Raw genomic sequence first — 26,191 nt, 5'->3', positions numbered from 1 at the left:
GCCAACAATGGAATAAAATTAGAAAGCTGGGTCTACCAAGCCCCACAACTGCATCAGGTTCAGATTCACGCTCAATTAGAATAGTGTGGTCTTTTGCAAACTTCTCAGCAGTTTGTATCATGCTGTTATGTTTGCTCCCTCACAGACGTCTTCCTGAGGCGAGGAACACATATGCTCTCCTCCACTGATTACAACATATACCGTACTTGTAACTGCATGGTACTTTTATGTAAGAAAGGAGTAACGTTACTTATCAGCCAATCTTGGGAATGTAAGGCAACATTGCTTTAGGTTCTTTTCATACTACCTTACCAGAAAAACACTCAGAACAGCAGCTAACAAACACAGAAGAAGGTCTCACAGAATGCTGTTTGATAATTAATAGAGGTTGGGGATGCAGCCCCTCTGAAACTGGAGCATACTGACTATAAATTTAGTTCTAATTTTATTTTGGAAGCACTTCACTGAGATAATGTCTTACCTCTGCAGCATTTGTAAATATATTTGATATCTCTCTGTAGTATCAGAGGAGGAAAACAGGTCAGTATATTTACTCAGTGATAAATGCTTGAACTAAAAAAAACAAAAAAAACCACACTAAATGAGCTAGAATTTCACTTTGTTAATATTAAGACAAACAGCTCTTTGGAGGAGGCGGTGCATGAAGTTTTGCTTAGTTCTGTTTTACGAAATGATACTGTAACTTCAAAGAATTCCTCCATTTCTGGTCGGTCAAAAGATCACACACACTATTCTAGAAGGCAGCTGTGTGAAAAATCCTTCAAAATAAGAAACAAGGATAATTATTTGCAATTTGCAGCCGAGTGTGAGATAAAGGTGTCAAATCTGTGGTGATCCACATCTGAACTTGGATTTTATCATAAGTAAAATGGGTCTGTTCTGTTCACTGCTGTTACTACCTGCCACATCTCTGCATCAGAGCATTATCCTACTACATGGCACAGTTCAGTATAATCAGCAGCCTCCAGAGAAGAAGAAACAACTAGAATATAGAAGAAAGAAGAGAAGGTCACAATATATCAAGGATGAGATGTACTCAGTAACGTCACACCTGCTCTTCCTTGCCTACCTTTCTTTTCACCAGCTTCTGAAATCAAAGCAGAAATCACAAATGCTATACAATTTTCCCCTCAATAAAAAAAAAAAGCCAAAAGGCAGACAGTCCCCTCTTATAGCTCGCATCCCAAATTAACATTCATTAATACTCTTAACATATTACTAACAATGTCAAGTCTACAAAACACAGCCTTCTATGAAACACATTTATATGAACAGCTAACATGAGGATGTCAATGCAGCCTTATTATCAAAGCTGGAAGTACATAACAAGTTAGCCTCTGAAGAAACAAGAGGCATCTCTTTTGCCAGACAAAAAAGAAAGATAAATTTTTCTACCAAGCCCCTCACAGAATCCATGAATATATTTATAAAATCATTTAGCTCTCACCACATGATCTCAGTATAGCATCCACTCATCTCTAGCTAACACAGCTGAGGAAGAGAACACAAGCTGTTCTGTTTGCTTCTTTGCACTGCTGTCACGGTGCAGTCTAATAAGGGCATACCATCTTACATTTTCAGAGACACATCCTTTTGCATTTCTAAACTGACAAAGCGACCATACATATGTGCATGCATGGATCTTTACAGATACATAAATGCCTGTAATAAAGGCATTATAACTTACTGTGAACAGTACTGAAGAGAGCTTACACTAGTTTATGTTATGTCTGATAGGCTCAGAGAGCTTAAGAAGCAGCTGGAGATAAATGAGACATTGGGAGGAACTGACAGTTTCTTCTTGGAGGGTAAATTCAGAGTCTGATGTGATAAAAGCAAAAAAAAAATCCTTCTGCTGCAGAAGAGCTGTGTATGTACGGGACAGTTGAACAACTGCCCTCCCCCTTGGTCCCTTCAAGAACGACAAACATTATGCGTGATTATCAGAGGCACAGTATTTATCGTGACACGATGACAAAAGATAGGAGGAGTTCACATGCTATATGCACACTACAAGAAAGGTTGGCCTGGAGGTAACCAACTGGATACCAGTAAATAGTGAAGCCTAGACGGAAAACAAACAAACAGATTGGTTTTGTGCAGTAGAGCTGGCTTATACACAGACAGCAGAAATAAAACGTAGCTCTGAAACATCAGCACTAATGAAGCCCCCCCATCCCTATAGATCCATAGCTTGTGGGTGATTGACTTCTGTGCACAAGAAGGTGCAACACCAAAGATTAAAGCTTTTCCTAACATAAAGGCATTTAAGAAGTTTAGCTCTCCCCCTATTCTCCCTCGGTAACAAGTTAAAAGTGACAGTCTCTTGCTCAGAGAGAACTTCCACAGTCGTCTCCTCCACCAGCTACCTATTCCATCCAACCCTCAAGAATAGCATCTTTCAGCTTCTATTCCTGTTAAGTCAGACTGACGTTGGCTCACACACTCAGATCTATTGCTGGGGGAGAGAGGGAAAGCTTAAGTGACATAGACATACTCATGTACAACAGGACCATTTCCTTATAAAACCCCTTCTTCACTTGAGCCTGAGGTTGCAAATATTTTTATTTTTTTTTAAAGTCAAGAATAAAACACTCTAGTACTTTATCGCATCTTCTATGGAAATGTAAGTTCTTCCAGATTTCCTGAACCTTTATTGTTAAGGAGACCAAGTAAAGATCTTTGTGGACCTAGAGCCTTCTGTAGCACTCAAGTAAACTATAAAGATACTTACCATTTCTAAGTCAGCTCAGCCAAGCTTGTGTTTCAATTACATACAAATAAGCATAAAAAGCCAAAGTCTTACTAATTCCTAGCTGTCTGACATGAAGCTTTGCAAACGACCATCCTTTCTTCTTTTCCACTTACTACTGAAAGACTAGTTTTTTGTATTACAGATTAGCTACTGTTTATCAGCATGACCATAATTTATTCACCCAGGTAAAACAGAATTTCACATTCATTATTAGCCAACTTCCACTAAGTCTCTGCAACCTGCATTTCTTTACCTGTACCTGCAGAGCTGAAGTTTTGATAAACACCGACTGCAAGAATCCACTACAGCTCATGTACATGAAATGCTAAAAATAAAGTATGAGTATCATATGTTTCCAATTTGCGATCATTTTAATGATTAGCATAAAAGTGCTAGATAGAGAAATCTGTCTTTTTATTATGTACAAGGAACATCAAACAAAGCTATGGATGTTTCAGCTAGCTGCATGCAACTGAAGTATCACTTCTTTCATGAATTAAAGCAGCAAGATTTTTTAAACCATAGGAAGGCTCACACTTCCAAAATATAAAGCCAAGGAGTGGCAAGTAATTTGTGCAAAATTATAGACATTAAACTCTTTGACAGTATATGCAAAAATCTATGATACAGGCCATTCTAGAAAACAAAATATTTAATCAAGGACAGCACTGTCAAAACAGTCAACATTTTTATACTCAGTTGAATTAAATGTAGGCTGTACAGCAGTAAGCTTTCCCCCCGCCCCTTTTCTTTTTTTGAGTTCGTAGCTGATTTGGTCTTTAGAAGCAGCAAGATACCAGACAAGCAAAAATATGGGAGGATTTAAATGGAATTATTTGATGTGGCAAAACAGCTTTTAGGGACCAGAAGTGTTTAAAAGAAAATTCTTTCCCCCTGTTTTAGAAAACATCAAGAGTAAAGAAAGTTTACCTAAATAGGTATTACTGTTATCCATTATTCCTTTCCCTTACACTATCTTAGAGTACATTATTCCTTTCACTTTGAGTACCACAAATTAAGTCAGCAGCACAGTCTGTCCACGTGGTCAGTAGAACAACTGACTTGCATTTGGTCCTTTTCTTAGCATTTTCTTTCTTCCCTTAAAACAAAATCACTGACTGTACAGACTTTCGTTTCTTGCTAGGCACAGCTTTTAAATAAGAGATCCTTAGTTCTGCCTTTTGAAGTGGTGAGCTAATCCCCCTGTTTGTTTCATTTTCCCTTGTGTTTTTACTTCCCTCCCATATGCATAGCTGCAAGTGATTTGTGGATCATTTTCCCTTTGATACATGATTTATTTGGCTCAGTTTCTACCGCTTTAGTGAATCCTGCTACCCCACTGCCTTCGAGTCACCAGAATTCCCTGTTCCTCAACTTTCAATCCCCTGAAAACACAACCCTCCTACCATTACATTTGGTAAAACAATTTTCAGTTTCTGCTTCAAGCTTCTATCTTTCCCTCTACATTTACACTAGGTATTATGGCATAAGCACAGCTCAAAGCAATTTTCTTCAGAGCCCTGATACCACATTCCTTATTCTTGTTTCTGTTCTGAACAGTTTCTTCTTTTCAGAAGTAATGCTACTTTAAGAATTGCTTTAAAGGAGGGTGGTACATAAGTGAGGCTGCTTCAACAACATGTCAGCAGCCAACACTTGGCTGCATAACCAAGAATATTGTTTTCCCATTACAAGCTGATAATCAAACAGGAATCATAACATGAACAACAGGCTAAAATAATTCTATCCAACTGTATGGAAAGGCCTGATTTGGTTATCTGAATCTCAAGACCATATCAACAGTGAGAAACAACTGAAACACTAATGCACCAATATGTATGTACCTTTAAAAGAGAAGGAAGAGCTGCCTGACCTTTCAAAAGGAAAATAAAGAACAACACCCAGAAGGAAACTGGAGTGATTATCTGAAGAGTCACTTAGCTGTATCTCAGCCTGTTTGCATGTCCTGTTATTTAAAATGCAGCCATTGCTTTTCCAGTCCCCCCCATTCCATTTTCCTCCCTAAGTCTCCTTGAAAGAGTCTGGACCTGCAGAAGAAACATGTCTTTGACAGCCATGCAATTATTCTCTTTAAAATCAGTTAGGTACCAGTTCACGTTGTTCCTCAAGTGCAGCACTGAGTAAAGTTTAACTTGCCTTCGCATGTTTGTGCACCTGATTTTGCCTCTCCCATTCACAAGGAAAAGACCTTCTGGCATAAAATTATATAGCAAGGTACAGTATAGAAGAATCTGGTTTGAACTGTCAAATGGCACTGACTCAGAAATATGGTTATATATGAAAACCACAAGTATAGTTTCAGTTGTGGTATATTGGAATAGGAGGAAAAAATACAGTTAAGACTGTTTCTATTTCCATATACAACTTTTATTGCAATACCTGTATTCTAAGTGTACAGATACAAATACACAATGACCCATGACAGACTTTAAACCTGCCCAAATAGCGAACCGAGAAACTCATTCGGTATTAGAGCCAAAGTTGACAGAACTTCAACAGGTGATAGGAAGCTTCCCCAGTCTCTCTCCAAGAACAACCAGGATCCACCATATTTTTGGTCCAAGATGTATGCTTTAAGTTGGCAGCTGAGTCTATGAACGAGTGTATTTACCCCAGATGTGCAGCATAAACACAGAAGCAATAAAAAGAAGACTCATGACCAAAACTGGAACAGGCCCACTAAAAATAAAGAAAAAAAAAACCATTAACATAAAAAAAAAAAGTCTGCTTTGTCCAAAGGCTGGTCATTATCAGCCAAGTGAACTCATCAATTCATAAGCAACTGTGCTAGAAAACTCTTACTCCATTCCCACAGAAACACCTTGAAGTACACAGAAATGAGATAGCCATCTCTATCAAAAACTGCTGCTGCCCCTATGTTTTTAAAGGTACAGTTTTACACACCCTAAATATTATATTTTGCTTTATAGTCAAGTAACAACAAAAAAACTTATTTAAAAAGTAATTAATGGTTCATTATTACTCATCATTGTGAAAACAATCTCCAGAAAATTATCATCTGTATTTACTACCCAGATAGCCACCTGAACAGCGATGTAGTCAGATACAAAAACCAACAGAGTCCTCTAGCGGCTAGTGAAATTTTGGCATAAAATTCACATTAGCTGTTTTTTAAGAGATTTTGTTGGAAAATAATGGCAGCAGTGGATGAGAGATGGGAACTTCTGTTTTCTTGAAAGAGATAGACAGAATGTCAGTTAACTCTATGATTAAATCATTACCTAAAATGTATAAATTAAAAAATTTCTTAACTTTTTTCCTTCCCACTTTTATACTTTGTCTAGAAATGGTATAGTGATGTTTTTAAAAAAAACAGTTTAATCTTAGGGTGCATGTTGAGAGACTAAATCAGCTGTTTCACGCTGTTCTGAGACACAACAATTACGCACCCTATTACACAATTACACACGCTCAACACTGCATCATACCACTCACTTCATACAATCTCGTTTCTGATTTTCAACTTGCTGTTGGTAGAAACACCATGAATTCTGTTATCCAGCCTGGATTACCCTCCAGGTTACTGTTTATAAGCAGGTAAATGTTACTTGAATACAAAGTAAAAAAGAAACTGAAAATTGATTGAAACAATTTACTAACATATTTTTCTAGGAGATCATGGTCTGTGTAATTCAAATGTTTGTTAACTGTAATCTTACATTGAGTTTTAAAACTCAATTATTATCTAACAGACTTATTTGGGTATGGAGAACCCTGAACACAGACATAAAGCATTTAGCAAATAAATCATTGACAAAACATTCAAAATAAAAAAAGTCCCCACATACAGTAACTACGTAAGCAACCCCTATCAAGGGCTATCTTTCACTAAGCAACAGAATGTACTTCTCAACCCCCAGTGTTTTATACATATTTGAAGTTTATGTCCTACATAATATAAACCGTAATGATATCAGGTGCACAAAGTCCTTACACTGTATCTGAATTACTATTTAATTCATTTGAGCCTTTAGTAGTAGTAATACGTGAGCTACTCTTTGCTGAAGGGCACAGAGGAGTAGAGGAGCACCACTAACCAGAACAGAGCAACATGGAAATAAAAAGGGTGGATTGTTTGGAGTTTTTTTAAACATGCAGATGACATTGATCCCCCTACAGAATAATCAACTTTCCAATACTAACATGTGTATCTAATTTCCTCCAGTCTCAAAGACAACCTGCTGAAACCCTGCAATTCTCCTCCATACACCTGAATCTTCTCGGCCCACCACACAGTTTAAATAAATACTAATTAAAAAAAAAAGATTCGGGCACCTCTAAAGATTTGGTACTGTGCATTCTCAGAATGTCTTTCATAAGGCTGCCTATTACACCACAAGCCCAATTTCATTCTCTATCACAGCTCTACAGGGAACACCGCCTATAGGTCTTTAAGCAAGAAAGCTCAAGACAAGATACAGGAACCACAGGTACCAAGTACCACAGAAAGAGCAACAAGTTTGGGTTTAGTCTTCTTTTCAAAGTATGCAATGCTTGATCTGAGTTTTAAGGAGAAAAAAAATACCACATCCCGCTCTCAACGCTTTCCCCCACAGACTCCTTTTGCTAATATTGTTTTTAAAGACATATATATTTTGTAGCATCCTGTACCACAGATAAATGTACTTCTCTGAGGCGAACCAAACTTGCTTATTCAAAAGATTTATTATTTCTGATGTTGAGCACAGATACTAAATACCTGAAGCATCAGAGGTATAATTATGTATAATATAAAATATAAATCTTTTGATCTAGAGTAGAATTCTCCTGATCATCGCTAGCATGAAATAACCTGTTCTCTGATGGTTTTATGTATTTTTTCATAGTAATTTTAAGAGCTCATATTTTAAACAACATGAGAAAACACACACAAAAACCCCAACCCACCAGGCTAAGCTTTTACACTGCTTTATGCAGTAGTGATCACAACCATCTTTAAAAACAACTTTGGCTGAAGCACTTTATTGAGGCCACCACACCCCTCTATAATCCCTCTTCATTTTTAAGCCTACTGAATAGGACAGAGATCATAACAATTGGTTGCTATGGAAAAAAAACATACTTAGAAAAATACACGGAAAACTGTAAGCAAGAAAGTTGCTCCCAAGCCGTAGTTCAGAAAACGTTACATCTAGTATGCAGTTGATTTGTAAAACCAACTCATTTTCACGGATTTGTTTCTTCCATGAAAAGCCTGACCATACAGCTACCCATGGCAGCTTGCAAAAAACCACCACTCCCAGTATTCCAAACCTTAAAACTGGGAACCACTGTGTTGCAACATAAATAGAAGGGAAAATCTACCTGCTGACCTGCTAGTATTGAAGATCAGAACAACTGAGTGGCCATTCAGCATCAAAGTGAAACCAAAGGATTCAAAAGGAAACTCACTGAAATTGATAAAGCTGCTTTGACAGCTTGTATTACAAGTCTACTGAAAAAAAAATTAAAATCTACCTAACGGTAGAACACTTTTGTTTTTTCTCAGTTTGGTTTTATTCTTTTTTTTTTAATTGAGCTTTAGTAGACCAAACAACACAGAAAATAGTTGCCTTGCTTATCTGCATAGATTTGCTTTAGAACACTATTGTTGCTCATTGTCCTTTTCTTTTCCCTGCCTTGCCTCCTCTCTGGATTCAGAATGGAGAAAGCAAGACCTGCAGTAGCAGAACACCACTACTTTGACGGTTTGCTGTACAGTTTTTGATTTTTAAAGTGTCAAGCACATATGAAAATAAAAATACATAAGACAACTTCGGAGGAAGGATTACTCATGGAACAATCACTAACTAGACTATCACCAGCCCTTCCCCAAATATTCTGTTCATGCAGCCAGCAGCAGCCCTCTTAAAGGGTTCCAAAATAAAATAGTAATGGATTCTAGAAAAAAGAAGCCATAGGGTCATCCCTGAGCATCTTGAGTCTCTTCAACCCCGTAAGAACAAGAGGTCATGACGTGTAACTCTACAAGAAGCACAAACTCCCACTCAGGGTATGACTTGGCACGCACCTATCAGCTGAAATACACCTGCCATCTTTGTTAGCCAAGTATTATGTTGCAAAGCTTGTCTGGAAAACTTATCTGAATGATTCAAACTGGCCAAAAAGTAAAAACAGGCTCTCTTTACAGCTTAAGGGACACTACCACCAGATATTTGACCATAATCTTTGAACATTCACCTTGTAAAAACAGGGATATACAAGGTATCGGAATGCTATTTGCTTTGCAAGCTTAGCTAAAATAATTTATCTTCAGCTTTTATTAAAAAGCACCTGAGATTCTGCAAGCATGTGGCTTATCAGTTACGTTATGTTTTCAAGGGGGAGTGCAGGATCACAACATATCTATTAACAAAGAAAAAGCAAAAGGTTAATTAAAAGGGAACAAAAACATGCACAAGGATGCCTAAATTCACTGTGACAAGTAATTTTTCCCAACTTCAAAGGGATTGCTTGCAGTCTTCAAAGACCACTTAAGGTGAGCCTAGGCAACTACAAAATATAACTTGTACCTACCTTTTTAAAGCCACTATAACTTTATAAACTACCTCTCCAGCTTTACAGATTAAATAAAATATTTTGTCCCAGCTCTGTCTAAGCACCCACCAACTCAGCATGTTTTCCAGTGCAGACCAGAACACTGATCTCTCAATCCAAAGACTGAAAGATTACATAAGCAGGTGAAATATCTAGTTCTCATGGCTGCCACCACCCATATATCCAACTTACACTTTGAGCCCCGGGGAGTCTTCAGTGTAGAATCGCCACATCCCACCAGTACCCGTGGAAGTGGCACGGCCTGCACTTCTTGTCCCGCAGCTGGCATTCTTCCTTTAGGGGGTAACAGAACGGAACAAAAACCAAGATACGTTACCAGCCTGCCAGCTTCTAACACGAAGCACCCCAAGAGACTCTGCAGAAGACACCTGCATCAGCGTGCGCAGCCAGGCAAGCAGAGAGCACCATGGCTGGGGGTAGCACCACTGGGGCTACAGCCAGGAGCGCCGAGGACCGACGAATTCGACCCGCAGCAGCCCTTCCCCCCCCCCCCCCCCCCCCCCCCCCCGGGGAAGCGCACAGCTCAGCCCCTTTGCACCGTCCCTCCACCCCGCGCCGGGGCTGCCCCCCCCACCAAATACAAAGGACAAGGAGGGGAAAGGGTTGCCCCCACGCCCTCCGGAGCCGCCGCGGGCACCTACCTCTGCCGGACGGTGGAGCCCGCCGCGCGGGGAGCCACGGCCTTGCTGGGGGAGCGGCCGGAGGAACCGACGCTCGTGGCGCTGGGGTTGGGCCCGGGCTGCGGAGAGAGGAAAGAACCGGGAGCGGGTGAGGGCCGGCGGATACAGCCGGGGGAGAGAGGACGCCTCAGCCACCCCCCCGCCCCGAGCAGAACCTCACCATGGCGGCGGCGGCGGCGCTGGCTCGGGGGGTCGGCACGGCCCCACACACGCTCCTACACGGCCGCTCCGGCCACGTCCCTGCCCGCAGCAGGCCCCGCCCCCGCGCCGCGCCTCCCGGGGGCCTTACCGGCTGCCCGGGATGCTGCCTGAGCAGCACCGGCCTCTTTTCCCTTCCCCACCCTCCCTCAGCAGCCGCTTATCCGAGCGAGCCGACTCCGCCCGACGCCTCGGCCGCGCTCGCACCCTCACCGGCGGCCGGGCCGGGGCGGCCGAGCAGGGAAAACGCGGGACGAGGCGCCGGGCAGCGCGCCGGGCCGCCCGGCGGGAGGGAAGGCCCGGCAGGAAGGCTGACGTGTCCCGCGGTGGCGGTAGGGCCGCGCATGCGCGCCGCCGCCCGGTACGTGGCGGGCGGGCCCCCGGTCCAGCCCCGCAGCAGCCATGGCGGCGGAGGCGGAGGCGGAGGGGGCCGGGGAAGGCCCGTCCGTCCTGTTCCTGCACCCGGACCTGGGGCTGGGCGGGGCGGAGCGGCTGGTGGTGGACGCGGCCCTGGCGCTGCGGGCGCGGGGCTGCCGGGTGCAGATCTGGACGGCGCACTACGACGCCGGGCGCTGCTTCGCGGAGACGCGGGGCCTGTCGGTGCGGCGGGCCGGCGGGTGGCTGCCCCGCAGCCTGTGGGGCCGAGGCCAGGCGCTGTGCGCCGCACTGCGCATGGTTTTCGTGGCGCTGTACATCCTGCTGCTCAGCGGCGAGCGGGTGGACGCCTTCGTCTGCGACCAGGTGCGGGGCGGGGTGGGGGAAGGGCCGCCATTTGGTGGGGAGGGGGTTGCTGGCCGGGGGGAGGGAGAGGAAGCGGCCGCCGCTTGGGTTTCCCTCGCAGGTCTCTTCTGGTGGTGGGTCTTGGCAGGAGGGGGTGCGTGGGGAGCTGCCAGGGCTTGGTGGGGTCTGGGGGGCGAGGGGTGGGGTGGCGGGGGTCTTGGCGACCTGGCAGGCCGAGGTGAGGGAGGAAATCTAGAGCCGCAGCAAGAGGTCCTGGACGAGGGAGTGCAGCTTGATGCGCTTGTGGAGGGGAGAGGGAGAAGGCATTTGGCTTGCAAAGGATTGGCTCTCGGGGCATGGCTTTGAAATCACATGTATGGGCCGGCGACACTAAACACAAATAACAGACGTCTCCTCTTGTCCTGTCTCTCCTGGTTGCCCTAGGTGTCTGCTTGCATTCCTGTACTTAGACTGGCCAGAACCCGTAAGAAGGTTTTGTTTTACTGTCACTTTCCTGATCAGCTTCTGACCAAGAGAGAGTCTCTCCTAAAGCGCATCTACAGATTACCGCTGGACTGGCTGGAAGAGTACACGACTGGCATGGCAGACTGTATTGTTGTGAACAGCAGGTACACCGCCAGTGTGTTCAAGGACACGTTTAAGTCTTTATCTCACATAAACCCAGACGTCCTCTACCCGTCGCTCAACATCAGTAGCTTTGAAACAGTAGTTCCTGTGGATATAGCTGACCTGATACCAAAAAAGAAAAAGTTCTTGTTTCTTTCCATTAATAGGTACGAGAGAAAAAAGAATCTAGCGTTGGCACTCGAAGCTTTGTGTGAGCTTCGAGGAAGGCTTGATTCTCATGAGTGGAATGAAGTTCACCTGGTTATGGCAGGTGGTTATGATAAAAGAGTCCTGGAGAACGTGGAGCACTACGAAGAGCTGAGGAGACTTGCAGCCAAGCTTAGTGTTAATGACCATGTCACTTTTCTGAGATCGTTCTCAGATGAACAGAAGATCTCACTTTTTAGTAACTCTGTATGTGTGCTTTATACGCCAAGCAATGAACACTTTGGCATTGTTCCTCTGGAGGCAATGTATATGAGATGTCCAGTTATAGCAGTTAATTCAGGCGGTCCTTTAGAATCAATCTTGCATAACGTTACAGGATTTTTGTGTGATCCTCTGCCAACGCAATTCTCTGAGGCCATGGAAAAAATTGTGAGAGATCCTCTCTTAAAGGACACAATGGGAGCAGCTGGGAGAGCCAGAGTTATGGAAAAATTTTCCTCAGAAGCATTCACAGAACAGCTGTACCAATACATATGCAGATTAATACAATAAAATTACATTCCCATATTATATTTTACAGCTTTGTATTTCTAATTTGTATGGGAGACCAGTATTCATTGTGACTATGATGAAGAACCTGGGACATTTGAAGTTCCTTGTTATGCTTCTTGTGCTGCCTTATGTTGCTTGATACAAAGAACAAGCAAAACGTGTCCCACTGTCTTATTAGAAGTTTAAAATTTTCATGTGGTAGGCTGATCTGCCATTGTAGGAGTTCCTTTGTGTACTGTGCCTTGGAAAAATGCATAGTTAAATGGCAGTAACTTACTAGGAAATCATTGCACATTTTACTTTAATACTGTACGATATGACTGATTTCAGTTTACAAAATGTGGGTTTGTACAGATAAGACAAGCGCAGCTTTATTTTTTAGGTGTTTCAAATGTTCATCAGTAACTTAAGTGAAAGAGCTGTCTCAGCTGAAGTATGGAGAGAATTGCACAGTCCAACCAACCGCGTGTTTAAAAGAACCAACACTGTTACGGATATAAATGGTATAGTTTTAAAATGACTTGACCTTTTACACTACTTCTTAAATTGCGTTATGTTGTCACATTGGGTGTCATAAACAAGCGTACAGGTGTGTGAGCAGGAGGTAGCTGAGACTAGAATAAAACCAAGGACACCAGACTACCTCAGGCAAAAACATTAGTGATGAAATTCTATGTCTATGCAGATAGCTGCAGTGCATAAGGATGTAATTTTACTTTGAGAGTTTCTGGTTTGTAGAGACTTAAATGGTATCCCTTTCACTTAACATTTCATTCTAAATGACAGCACACTTTTAAAAAATGTGTTAATCTGGAGCAGGCAATAAAGACATTTTATTTTGCTTGTTTTAGTGGTAACTCTTCAGTAAACTTTTCTGAATAGTGTAGCTGGGGGATACGTTTCTCCTAGTACGGTGACTGCACATGTGACAGTAATTTGACTTATTTTTTGAGTGTAATACATGGTTTTGGGCAAGGTATATCTGATTTTTTTTTTTACCTACCTCTCTTTTTAGCGCATCTTTATTAGTTCATTGTTCTGTTTGGTTTCCAATAGCACACACAATGCATACAGTTGAATTTTAAGTCTGAAAATGGATTGAGCAACTATACCATTTCCTCATTTTTTGAGATCTGTTTTTATCTATGAAATATTATTTTGTAGTCTGAATTCTGCAAATTGTGTTTAAGATAGTTTCAGGCATTTTCACATTTAGTCCTTCACAATAGAGACACCAGTCTTTCTGTTGCTTAGGACTGCAACCCAGTATAAAGCTTTTATTTAAAGTAAAACATACAAAAATCCATGAACAAACTCTGTTCTTGTCTTTAATCAGGAGGCTGGGATGCTATAATGCTTATTGTTACGGATTGGGAGCAGGTGGTCTCACAGTCCCTTCTTCCAACATTTCTGTTCACGTAAGATGAACTGGCAAGCCTGAATCTATCATCTCTCTTGCCTGTTCCTGCATTTGTGCTTCTTCCCCACCCCTTAAAAGTTTTCCTAAATCTTTGTGCAACTTTTTCAGGACAGGGATAGCAACGAGTGACAGAAGGGACTGGAAGGAGAGTGTGAAAATAATCTGTGGTCATTGACATTAACACCTTCAAGACATGTTTGGCCTGGGTTTTAAGCTCCAGTTAGAAGGTGCAAGATGGTTGGAGCCAATTCCTGTGGTTGCTTAGTTTATGTTACATTCTCCTCCCCAGGTGGCACTGGAGTTAACCTGGAGCCTAAGGTACATGCCAGTGCACACTTGCCAGCGTAGCTGCAAGGATAGCTCCATTTACGCTCAAACCTGGGCCTGCAGCCCTCTCCTGAGCTGTGTTGCTGGCAGGTGCGTGCCTAGCCCTGCAGCTCCTGTGGACTGGATTTCGTGGATTGCACTTGGACTTGACCTGCCATCTCACATTTACCTGGTGATCACTGGGACTGCCAACAGAATCTGTAACTGTCACCAGGCTGCCCTGCTTGGGCACTGTGCCCTGGTGGGCGAGATCACTGTCCTATTATGTGATCTTTTTCAGCTTTTGACTGTCATGCCTTGCAGAGCAGCCCCAGTCTTGCTGCTTCCTGACAGGTAGCTTTGGTCATCTCAAGCCCTGAGCTGACTGTCATGGAGCCTGGCCTTCAGGCTCCCCATCAGCTGCAGGTTAACCTCAAATTCCTGCAGGAAGGTATGGTCAGCACGTAGAGGCATGGCACAGCACTTCAGGCTGCTTCAAGATCTCTTGCTCCCCATCTTGAGCAACCTGATCTAGTGGAAGATGTCCCTGCCCACAGCAGGAGGGTTGGACTAGATGATCTTTAAAGGTCCCTTCCGTCCCAAATTCTTCTATGGTACTATGATCTTCCAGAACCATTCAGTGGGGACTGGGCAACGGTATCAGGATTTATTAGTTAGATGTGGCTCATCTTCACAGCCTATCCAGGGGCTGTATATCCCAAGAGACTTCAGAAGCTCAGCAGTAATAATCTCCCAGCTCTCGGGGCAACCTGAGAGTGGCTTATGACAGAAGACAATGGCCCTGTACTCCAAAACCTGATGAGTTACTGATTTGGAGCAGTTTTGGGGGGACCACAGCTGTGCAGTGGCCAAGGCTGTCTTGCTGGAGCTCCAGCAGGGGAAGTAGTTGGCCACTAACTACACAATTCATTTTGTGGAGTTGACTCTGGAAACTTCATGTGAAGAGCGAGCCCTTATGGCCCTCTAAAGTCTAGGGCTGTCTGTGGCCCTCAAGATGACGTGGCTAGGACTGGCCTACCCCAGGGCCTGGGGCAGCCTGTCAGACTTGGCCCATCACTGCAGAAGCACCTGGCTCTGCCAGGAAGAGCATATGCAGACCTCTGGAGGAGCACCGCTGTGTTTTGCTCCACCTTCGTTACTATCCTCAGAGGAGGAGCCCGTGGACACAGGCACCATCCACCTCGCTCCTCATCCCAAGAATGAGGACACAGATGGAGAAAAGGGGATTGCTTTATTGTGGTAGAAACAGCAACTGTGTTGTCAGTTGCACAGCAAACCGCCTGCTCTGACAGTCGTTTGGTGCAGGGACGTGTGAGGCAGCTCCTGTGGCTGGCAGACTTTTGGGTTGGAAATCAAAGTTAGTAACGAATGGACAGTTAACAAAGTATGGAGAGAGGGAAGTCTGGCAGACAAGGTGGGGAGAGAAGCAACTCATCCCTCAGTTGTATTCCCGGTTCTGGTGGTAGGTCAGCACCACTGTTGGTTCTTCTGCTACCTCAAGAATGTGCTACCACTCCTCAGAGGCAGCTTTGATTTTTAGGTGTGTATTGGGTCTGGCTGAGATGGAGTTAATAGTCCCCATAGCAGCCCTCATAGAACTGTGCTCTGCATCAGTAGCTAGAGAGGTGTTGATAACACACCAGTGTTTTGGCTACTGCTGAGCAGCACTGGCACAGCATCAAGGCTGTCTCCCCAACATTTTTGCCCCCTCCCTCAATGGGAGGCTGGGGCAGGGCAAGATCTTGGGAGGGGACATAACCAGGACAGCTGACCTAAACTAACGAAACAGATATTCCATACCATATGATGTCAGCCCAGATATAAAAGCTAAGTAAAGGGAGACGGAAGGGGAGGCATTTTTGTCTTCCGGAGCAACCACCACGCGTACTGAAGCCCTGCTTCCCAGGAAGTGGCCAGACATCGCCTGCTGATGGGAAGTAGAGAATAATATCATTTGTTTTTCTTTGCTTTCGCGCGCGACCTTTGCTTTCATTTTATTAAACTGTCCTTATCTTGACCCACGAGCCTTTTGTTATATTTTCTCCCCCCTGTCCAGCTAAGAAGGGGGAGTGATAGAGCGGCTTTGGTGGGCACCTGGCACCCAGCCAGGGTCAACCCACCACAGTCCTTTTTGGCGCCCAACGTGGGGCCCGCATTCTCCACCAAAAAGACTGTGATGGGTTGACCCTGGCTGGTTGCCAGGTGCCCACCAAAGCCGTTCTATCACTCCCCCTCCTCAACTGGACAGGGGAGAGAAAATATAACAAAGAGCTTGTGGGTCGAGATAAGGACAGGAGAGATATCACTCATCACTTACCGTCACGGGCAAAACAGACTCAACTTGGGGAAATTAACTCACTTTATTACAAATCAACCAGAGTAGGGTAATGAGAAATAAAACCAAATCTCAGAACACCTTCCCTCCACCCCTCCCTTCTTCCCGGGCACAACTTCACTCCCGGCTTCTCTACCAACCCCCCCCAGCGGCACAGGGGGACGGGGAATGGGGTTTACGGTCAGTTCATCACACGTTGTTTTCTGCCGCTTCATCCTCCTCAGGGGGAGGACTCATCACACTCTTCCCTGCTCCAACGTGGGGTCCCACCCACGGGAGACAGTCCTCCATGAACTTCTCCAGTGTGGGCCCTTCCCACGGGCTGCAGTTCTTCACAAACTGCTCCAGCATGGGTCCTTTCCACGGTGTGCAGTCCTTCAGGAGCACACTCCTCCAGCGTGGGTCCCCCACGGGGTCACAAGTCCTGCCAGAAAACCTGCTCCGTGGGCTCCTCTCTCCACAGATCCGCAGGTCCTGCCAGGAACCTGCTCCAGCGCAGGGTTCCCACGGGGTCACAGCCTCCTTCGGGAAACCCACCTGCTCCGGCGTGGGGTCCTCCACGGGCTACAGGTGGAGATCTGCTCCACCGTGGACCTCCATGGACTGCAGGGGGACAGCCTGCCTCACCATGGTCTTCGCCACGGGCCGCAGGGGAATCTCTGCTCCGGCGCCTGGAGCATCTCCTCCCCCTCCTTCTTCACTGACCTTGGTGTCCGCAGGGTTGTTTCTCTTACATGTTCTCACTCCTCTCTCCAGCTGCCGAATCTGCCTGTCCCAACTTTTTTCCTTCTTAAAAATGTTATCACAGAGGCGTTACCGCTATCGCTGATTGGCTCGGCCTTGGCCGGCGGCAGGTCCGTCTTAGAGCCGGCTGGTATTGGCTCTCTCTCGAACACAGGGGAAACTTCCAGCAACTTCTTACAGAAGCCACCCCTGTAACCTCCCCCGCTACCAAAACCTTGCCACACAAAACCAATACATGGTGCTGCTTGTCCCAGATGTCATAATTCCTCTCAGTGGGAGTGAGCTGCCTAGAGAAAAAGACATAGGGTCACGGCTCCTGCTTTGGGCCAGGTTGTCCCAGAATATGGCCCTGATGGCCCAGAGCCATCTGCTTCCACAACAAAATGCCAGCCAAGGCCTGGGCAGGACTGTGAGGCAGGCTGTTGTCAGTGCCTGTTTCAGCTCCTCAGAAGCTGCGTGTGCTTCTTATACCCATAGAAAGTGAGGCCCCTTCCAAGTAGGTGCTGTTATAGGAGTGATGACACTGGAAAACCCTGTCATGAATCATCAGAAGTTGGCAAATTCTAAGAAACTCTGCACTCCCTGCATGCTAGAAGGGAATGAGCAGAAAACTGCTTTCTGAACCAGATACAGACACTATGAGGGTCTTGTGATACCATTTGGTCTCTTCTATGCTCTGACAGCCTTCCATCGTTTTGTAAATGATGTGCTGCACGGCCTGCTTGATAACTGTGTAGTGGTATTCTCGGCATCTTCATGTTCTCCAGTGCTCAACAGGCACACAGACTATGCCAGGGAAGTCCCGAATCACTTGCAGCAGTGGCGGCTCCATGTCAAACCCCAGAGATTTGCTCTTTTTCAACAGCACAGGGTGGAGTTCCTGGGGTACCTGGTGGACCCCAGCCGCTGGCGTGTGGATCCCAGGTCGGTTGAAGCCACCCTAAGCTGGCAGGCTCCTGTGAAGGGCCAGACACCCCCATCCTTCTTTTTGACAAAAAATATGGAGCACTGGCAGTGGAGGTAGAGGGGCAGATCAACCCACGTACCAGATTGTCCTTGAGATGCTCCTTGAGGGCTGCTGATCTGGAGCATAACAAAGCCTAGATGCTCCCAAAAGGGACCAAAGGATTTGGTGGGCAGGGGGTCAGTATGGGTGCAGAGGAGGTTAGAGAAGCCTACGGATCCACCTCTGCATACTGATCACAGCTCCCTACAGGATTTGGGGTCAAAACAGAAACTGCAGGGTAGCCATGGGGTCAAGTCTTATGACACGTAGCTGCAAGGAGGCTGTGGGGACAAGCCCTGGCTTAGTCTGAGCGCCAGGCTCCATGGTACTGAGCTCGGGGCCTGAGAAGGCCTGAGCTAACTGCCAGCGAGCAGCAAGAGCAAGATTCTTCCACAACAGAGAACAAGCCAGGAGCCAAAGATGGCCACAACGAAGGCTGGGCAATGATCTCACTGAGAAGGTGTAGTCCCTCAACCCACGCATGAAAACAAGGTTTTAGGTTTACAGAAGAAAGAAACATTTTGTTTCAGAAGTGCAAGCACTCAGTCAGTTCCTTGTTTTATGCCAGCGTAGCTTTATTTCCTCTCTACTTCCTCTCCTCCTTTTTGGAAATCCAACAAGAACCTTGATTATGCAAGGAGAATGCACGATGTCCTTGTTAGTGACGAGCCACCTGTCAATGAAATGGAAGCAGCTCCATCATGAGAAGACAAGAAGTGACCCCCCATATTTTATAAGTCAGCATGTTCTAGGGGATATCAAGTACATTTTGTTGTGCTGTCTCTAGACCAACACAATACAAGAAAACAAGGCTGACCAGTGCTGAGTTTCCAAAATGGCAGGGTTTTAAAGCAATAATTACTTGTACCTGTTTTGAACCCGTTTTAGAATTCCATACTCTGTGTGGGTATATCTTTCCTCCTTTCTCCTTTATTTAAATAAAAAATTATTTAAGAGAGTTTTATTTAAATCAAATTGCAAATGCCTTGTGCAATCTGCTGTCAGAAGGAATATTAAGTATTGGACTAGTACAATTAAATACATTGTCGTTAGCCTACAAGAAATGAAGGTTTTAAATTCATATCCCACCAGTGTGGTGTGAAGGGTGATGCAACAAGAAGAAAATGATTGCAAGGAGGAATTCATGTCCTGTCCTCTCCTTCCCATATTTGCACATCCTTTTACCTTCAGTTACAACCCAGATATATAAAAAGAAGCCAAATAAAGAAGCTGTTTAAAGCATAATTAGAAAAATAAGGGCAGTGTATGTACAGGGATACTAGGTGTGAACAAAGGCAGGCAAGGAGAGAGATGATTAGGCTTTAAAGGTTCCTCACTTACCAATACTATGGGCTGCAAAGTGGAAACCCACAGTTTCCCTTTTTCAATTTAATACCTGTAGTTAATAAGATAAGCCACAAACAAAAAATTTCATATGCATAATTTTTATACACTCTTTTTCAAATTATACAAAGAAATTGGAAACCAGCATTTTCAGGATTAAACCAGCCTGCTAATGCTGCTTTTTTTTCCTCTCCCCACCCCCTTCATTACTATTTTTTTTACAATTTTACACTCTATAAAAAATTTATAGATTTTAACATTTACATGGAGTCTATAAAAACCTCATGCTACATTATCACATTGCTAAACTTTATTCTTTTTTATTATGGCTTTATTATTCTCTCTCATGGATGAAATGGCTGATATTTTATTTTTAATTGTAATTTATTATACAGTTAATATCACAGGGGTATTTTTAATGAAACAATAACTGTAGAATACTGAAAAAATATAGTATTATGAAAGGGGTATATTCAATAGCATGAATGTTAACACAAATAGTAGAGAAGGAAATAGACACTTTAATTATAGTTACCTTTATCTGCTTTTATGGTGAAAGTAGCACATGTGACCCAAAAAGAAATAAATCAGAGGTTAGTCTCTATTGATTTATGGATGTGCAGTTCTTCAGTGCTGGGTTGTTTTATGGCTAAGATTAACTGAGTTGATTCCAGGTTTCTGCACTGTTAGTCACATGGGAAGACCAACAAGTTTGACCTCATGAACTCTGAGACAAACCTATTAACATTATGGTATCTTTATGAGTCTAATTCCTGTGCACTGAAAGAGAAGGAAAATATAACGATTGAGAAAAAGAAAATAGAAATCATTTGGAGTTGTTTTACATGGAGAAAGGGAACAAGAGGTGCTCAGTTTTAAAACCCTTACATAAGATAATCAATCACTGGGAAATTAGCCTTCAAACAACCTACACTACAACTATAGGCACATACCATATTTTAATTTAATGAACTTTTCCCCTCACAATTATACACAGAACTGCACTGTACAGCAAGATTTGTAAAAGACAAAAATTGAGAAGCTCTCTTCGGTTATTCCCAGGCAAATGTGAAAAAAAAAAGCATAATTCTTGGTTGTGTCTCTTAAGTATTTACAAATGTGTAAAACAAATCACAGGAGCATCAGACCTTGTCTGATTTACTCTTTTTTAATTTTGATTCTGGCCTAGGATTAGCCCTGTAAACAAACCTAGAGCTGAACAAGGTGCTATGCGTAGTAACAAACCAACCTTGTAATGATTGATTGCAGGAAGAGATCCTGACCATCACCTCCTCTAGGAACACAGGACAAGAGGACAGAGAAATATGGTAGCATAAAACCTAGTAGGAATGTACCTCTCATTGGCACACCTCTTCTAGCACCTGGCACGTGAGGCAGACCATTTTCCTCTTTCATCTCCCTTTTAAAAAACCTTTTCTTAACAAGGTGAAACCCAAGAAGACTAATGTGGCAAAGGACTGCTCGGAGGAACCTGCTGGAGCCTAGCAGGGCATTTGGCCCTCCACCGAGGTGAGAGACGTCCAAGTGAGCTCCTACAGGAGCAGCGCAGCTGAAGGAAGATGCCTGCTGTTCTAGTGGGGGCTCATCAGTGGTCAGGGAGAATGAAGCCATCTTTGGTGCTAATGAAGGAAACAGCACTCAAATAAGCCAGGAAGAAATCCAGGTGCAACTCAATCCCCAGCTATCTCAGTTTCCCTTCAGTCAATCCTTTCTCTTACCTCTCACCGCCTGTCCGGATCCGGTCAGGATAGAGTTAGACTGCCAAGGAGCAGCAAGGGCCATTTGGTCACTGAGGGGCAGGGAGCCAGGAGCAGCATGGAATAACAAGGTGGGCATCCCACAGTATCCAGGCAAGGTGAGCAGAGCAGGCCTGGAGATGGCAGGATGCGTGAACTACCGAGCATAGCTGTTGCACAGCTGTGAACTTACCTCAACAGAAAGGGAACCAGAAGGTAGCCTTTGCTCTAGGCAAATGGCTGTATCAGCTGGGTGAATGAACCAGCTGTGTAGCTGTTGGTACCCAAGTTAATACAAAGAATGCAAATATACCAGCACGGCTCAGCCCACTGTAGAGTATAAAATAAAAACAACAAACAGGAAGAACTCTGAAGAGAGCTATGGGCTTGAGTGGCTTTCAACCCGCATATTCCTTCCCGGATGCTGGGAACACCCAGCATCATGATGGTGAATATATTATAGAGATTAGTAATGGAAATCACATCTGTATTGTGATTCAACTGCATATTACAGTTGTGATGCTCTCCTAAGTATGATTTGTACCTGTATTGTGATTTAAGTACATTGCTGTATGACTCTGATAGATCAAAGTCCCATGTAGCATAAGATAACTTAAAAAAACAATAGGCTTGGTGTTAAACATTAAATCCTTCATGCACTGAATATGTAAAAGAACCTGGTCAGAGAGTAGCATGTGCCCGGTGAGGAGAGGCTGAGGGAAGCAGGCTTGTTAATAGCAGCCTTCCAGGTCTTGTAAGGGGTTACTGAAAAGAAAGAGCAAGGCTCTTCACCCTGGTGCCTAGTAGGATGACCAGAGACATGTTATGCTGCTTTCTCCTGCATGATAACACTAGTTTAACATTAGCACTAGACTTCAGGTTCTACAGGCTTACTCCAGGGTAAAGACAAAAACATAAAGTGTTTTTCCTCACAGCACAGTTACATTGTGGGAACTCTTTTCCTTAGTGCTAAAATAACACTAAAAGTCAAAAATAGATTCAAAAAAGGGTTAGGCAAATAGGTCAATTTAAAAAGTGGTGGTCCAAATGCAGTCATTGCTCAGAAAGTCCATCAATAACTGGTGATTAGGAGCTGGAAACTGTATTAGACAACACACAAATAATACTAGACATAAACATTTGCTTTCAGGCACTGCTGAAAACAGAATATAAATCCAATCTAATCTTTGATCTGTATTCGGACCTCTTCTGTTCTTAGGCAGAACCTCTCTACTCCTACGTATCCCAAACCATGGAAAAATGGATCAAGAAGACACTCAAAGAACACACGCAGTGCTTAAAGGACATGAAAATAGACAGCTCCTTCCTGAGACTGTTCCTGTCCCAGGAAAAATCTATGCATTGTCATAAACAGCAATACACCGAGAGAATTCTGCTGAGATGGGATGTTTAATTCATCCAGTGCTAGTGTCTGCTTTAACAATACTTAAAGGAGAGGATGCTTTGTCACCTATTCCAGTAGCATCTAATTTTCTGCACAGAAGTATTCTTCTAACACTTCAGTGTGAATTCAAGACAGAAATTGACACTTTTAAATTAAGCTACCAATCTGTGATTTACTGTGAATAAAGTGAATAGTATTGCAAAACATCATCTATGAATTTTTGATCACTAAAACTGTATGAAAGTTCATGATAGGTGACGGGGCAAAATGCCCAGCTTGCGTTCCTGCTATATTTCATAAATAATCTGGGATGCTCAAGTCTCAAGATACTTTCTATATATACCAACCTCCTGTAGAGATCTGACCTTTTGAGTGAGAGAGGCCCAGTCCAGGCTGTCCCCCATAGTGATAAAAATGCTCACGTAAGTTTACTTTCTGCCTATATATTTTTAAAGGTAAGTCAGTTCCTAGAACTTGGGGGTTATGGGGTTATTAGTGAGACTACATTTCTAGAGACTGAAGCAGACTAGTTAGGATTAAATTTAGAATGTTCTCTGCAGTGAGTCAGAGCACTTGCTATTAATCTAACATGGAAGTCTAACCCTGCAGCTCTAACAAACTTCTGTATTTGACAAGGGAAAGAGATTTGGATTATGTACCTGTTTAACTAATATTAGGCAAAACAAACTCTGACTCCTGCAGGTGAACAGGTTCTCTAAAATATAATTTGAAAAAATATCAACTGTGGTCATCTCAAACAATGTACCTCAACAAGGATTGTAGAAGCAGATTTTTAAAAAATTAATAGACGGCAGTCCAGAAGGATTAGAGGACATGCATCAACCTGATAGGAATGATTAAGCATTAACTTTCCTTCCTTTAATGTGCAAAGAAGCCAGTACCTACATTTGTAGAAGATTCCATGATTTTTGTTTGGTTCCAAGCATTGAATATTTTCTCTGAAAGTAACTTAAAGCAAAATTCTGTAGCTGAGCAAAGGAGACTGTTTCATATGCTCCAGATCTTTCAGTTACCAAGAAATGATTCATTGTTCTGCCAATCCTTATAAAAGGTCAAGAGAAAGTGAATCCTGAGACCACTGTACACAGAAGAGCCGCGAATTTTGAAGAAGAAAGATCCATTTTGAAGAAGAAAGATCCATTTTGAAGAAGCAGATCCACTGGGCGCAAAGCAATCACAAAAAATATTAAAATAAATGGCTAATAAAAAGGATTAGAAAGATATGCAAAGGCCTGAGATAAAACACTCTGTGCCAGGATCTTCTTCAAACTGAGACTCAGGAGAAACCAAGACTTCTGCAGGTGATAATAACAAAGGCAGGATTTTCAGCAAGAAATGTGCTTTTCTCCAGAGTAGGTAGCTTCCTCCTTGAACCAGTCTCCTAAAAGGCATTTTTCTCAATCAGACTTAAAAAAGGACCTAACCACATTCGTTTCTTAAAGAACTAACTTGGAGTAACAGCAGTGAGTATAGATATATAAGAAATTACACATAATTTTCTTCACAGTAATAGGAATCAGAATTTATATACATGTGTATACATATATTTGACTTACTTTAATGAACTGGAGGAAGGCACAGCCTCTTCACCTAAATTCCAAGTAGATAAATATATTCTGATTTAACAGAAGATCTTTGTATGAACTCAGCTGGATACAGTAATATCGTTCATATCTTCATCTAGAACCTGATACAACATCACTTCGGGTTGCCAACCATGAAATAATTTTCATGTGCGAGAAACACTGTAAGTGCTTTGTGGTTGCTGAAGAGTGGTCCAGAAGCGAGGAAGAAACACTAAAACCAAGCTGTATTGTGCTGTGAGCAGCCATACCTCAAGTCCAGAGTCACACTGTGGTAAGTAGTGGTTATATTGGCATCGATACCTTGTGTTTGCTCTTTCTCGCTTTCTCTCTCCCCCCATGCAATACACTTACAGTTTGCTTTTATCAAATTTCTTTCCTCTATCTCTTTATTTCCTTATGGTACAAGAGGCACCTTCTTATTACAAAACACTCAGGAAGGTGTTCTCCTCATCTCAGACAGTTTCACCTTGGAATGGCTTGCATGCTCACCATGTGCAAGAAGAAAGGAGCAGAAGCTGCTGCCTATTGTGATTAATGCTTCATGTAATTGTATGTGGCATTGAGATGCTATTCTCTTACGAGCATGTGAAAGCCATATAGAAGAGTGAAAGAAAGATGAAATCTACAACACACTGGGATCTGTGAGACTTCTTCCAATGACCGTGGTATGAATGTGGAAAAAAGATCCCTGGTGCTCAGATACCAGTACACAGTCACTGCAATATTGCAGCTGCTTGGATGGAGGCTCCTCTGGGTAATAAGCAGATGATAAACAGGCAGGAAGATCAACTCCTTTTACAACTTAATTCGAATCTCCTCTCTCTTGCCTGCAGGATTCATCTAGCTTTCACCTTCCTTCTTTAGAACCCTTTTATATCAGATTCTCTCACCCAGGCAAAGAGCAAGGTCATTTACAATGGCAATAGAAAGTTGATTAGAACAAATAACAAAGGCTGTAGCTTCAGTGAGTTAAAAAAACTTTAAGAGCATTAAACAGACAAAACTCAGGCAGGATCTGAGTCTGAGAGACTCCCACAGTGGGTTTCAAGACAAGTGTTTCCTCTTCTACATGTTTCCTCCACCATAGTGATTCTAGGCTCAAAGTTCACCCTAGAACTGTGCTGTTAAGAATTAATGCACAAAAGGCCAAGCAATTCATTCCTAAGGTTCTTGCAAAATGGCAGGCTACACCATGCTCACGCCAGGCCTTTACAAGCTGAGCAAAGTAACTAAGTTCAGGTTTGAAACTCTCACCTCCTCAAAATATTCAAATTGCCCATTAGACTGTGCTTGGTGCTGGTCTTGGTGGACAGGGACAGGAAGGATAAAAACAGTTTTTCCCTTTTGCAGTGTTGTTTGCATTCCCCCAGTAACAGAATCCCTTTGCTAATTGCAAAGAATATTCCAACTCCTACAGAGGGAAAGAGCAGGAGAAATGGATGGAGGTGGGACTACAGCCAGAAAGTTATCCATAGACTTTCAGATGACATCTCATTTAAGCTGATGAAACTCACTTTCACATGAGTTGTGACATAACCATGGCAGAAGCTGACAAGTGTCAAAATCTTGCTGAACAAGTAAGATTTCAAGTCCTATCCCTCCGTACTGAAGAAGAGCCAGCAAATATTACACATTTATACTGCTTTTTCCCATGGCTCTAACTCCTCTCAGCAGCTTCATTGGCGCTCTATAAGCATGTCCAATTCATGCTTTCACTTAGAATAGCTGCTGATACTTAAACTGAACTTTTCATGGCTTTCCCATCGGGACACCTTTCTAAATATCACCCTATGTGGGGAATGAAGAGTTACTGGATGCTCTGCCATCAGGACTGGGCCTTCACAGGCCAGAACATCTCTCATTCCCTTTTTCCAATGCTCTCATCACACACCAGGGTCTTAATGAACAGACCAACAAGTGTGGAC

General features: G+C 43.4%; 2 protein-coding genes across 3 annotated transcripts; one reads left to right on the top strand and one right to left on the bottom strand.

Annotated features, from left to right (window-relative positions):
* Positions 1-5,142: 5,142 nt before the first annotated feature.
* On the bottom strand, positions 5,143-10,354 carry SEC61B (SEC61 translocon subunit beta). Of its 2 annotated transcripts, XM_041123093.1 has the most exons (5): positions 10,217-10,354; positions 10,018-10,115; positions 9,548-9,649; positions 6,254-6,341; positions 5,384-5,476 (listed from the first exon to the last, which is right to left on the bottom strand). In XM_041123093.1, the coding sequence occupies exons 1-4, from the start codon at positions 10,217-10,219 to the stop codon at positions 6,278-6,280; spliced, it is 267 nt and encodes an 88-aa protein (XP_040979027.1). In that variant the 5' UTR covers positions 10,220-10,354; the 3' UTR covers positions 5,384-5,476; positions 6,254-6,277. The 2 variants fall into 2 exon arrangements, with proteins under 2 accessions (XP_029867973.1, XP_040979027.1); XM_030012113.2 differs by lacking the exon at positions 6,254-6,341 and having other exon boundaries at positions 5,143-5,476; positions 10,217-10,353.
* A 238-nt stretch (positions 10,355-10,592) lies between these two features.
* ALG2 (ALG2 alpha-1,3/1,6-mannosyltransferase) lies at positions 10,593-13,178 on the top strand. The gene is made up of 2 exons (XM_030012111.2): positions 10,593-10,995; positions 11,419-13,178. Exons 1-2 carry the CDS (start codon positions 10,657-10,659, stop codon positions 12,319-12,321), a joined length of 1,242 nt encoding a protein of 413 aa, XP_029867971.1. The 5' UTR covers positions 10,593-10,656; the 3' UTR covers positions 12,322-13,178.
* The last annotated feature ends 13,013 nt before the right edge of the window (positions 13,179-26,191 follow it).

Source organism: Aquila chrysaetos, chromosome 4 (assembly GCF_900496995.4).
Source record: "Aquila chrysaetos chrysaetos chromosome 4, bAquChr1.4, whole genome shotgun sequence".
NCBI classification, from domain to species: Eukaryota; Metazoa; Chordata; class Aves; order Accipitriformes; family Accipitridae; genus Aquila; species Aquila chrysaetos.
Note: the sequence above shows the minus strand (reverse complement) of the source record. Positions and strands in the feature narration are given on the sequence as shown.

Excerpts from the sequence above, each read along its gene's own strand:
- SEC61B (XM_030012113.2), bottom strand. Across the intron at positions 9,650-10,017 it reads GGCTCCACCGTCCGGCAGAG|GAAGAATGCCAGCTGCGGGA; the intron begins GTAGGTGCCCGC and ends TACCCCCTAAAG. Across the intron at positions 5,477-9,547 it reads GACTCCCCGGGGCTCAAAGT|TGGGCCTGTTCCAGTTTTGG; the intron begins GTAAGTTGGATA and ends CTTTATTTTTAG.
- ALG2 (XM_030012111.2), top strand. The coding sequence starts at position 10,657 with ATGGCGGCGGAGGCGGAGGCGGAGGGGGCCGGGGAAGGCCCGTCCGTC. Across the intron at positions 10,996-11,418 it reads ACGCCTTCGTCTGCGACCAG|GTGTCTGCTTGCATTCCTGT; the intron begins GTGCGGGGCGGG and ends TGGTTGCCCTAG.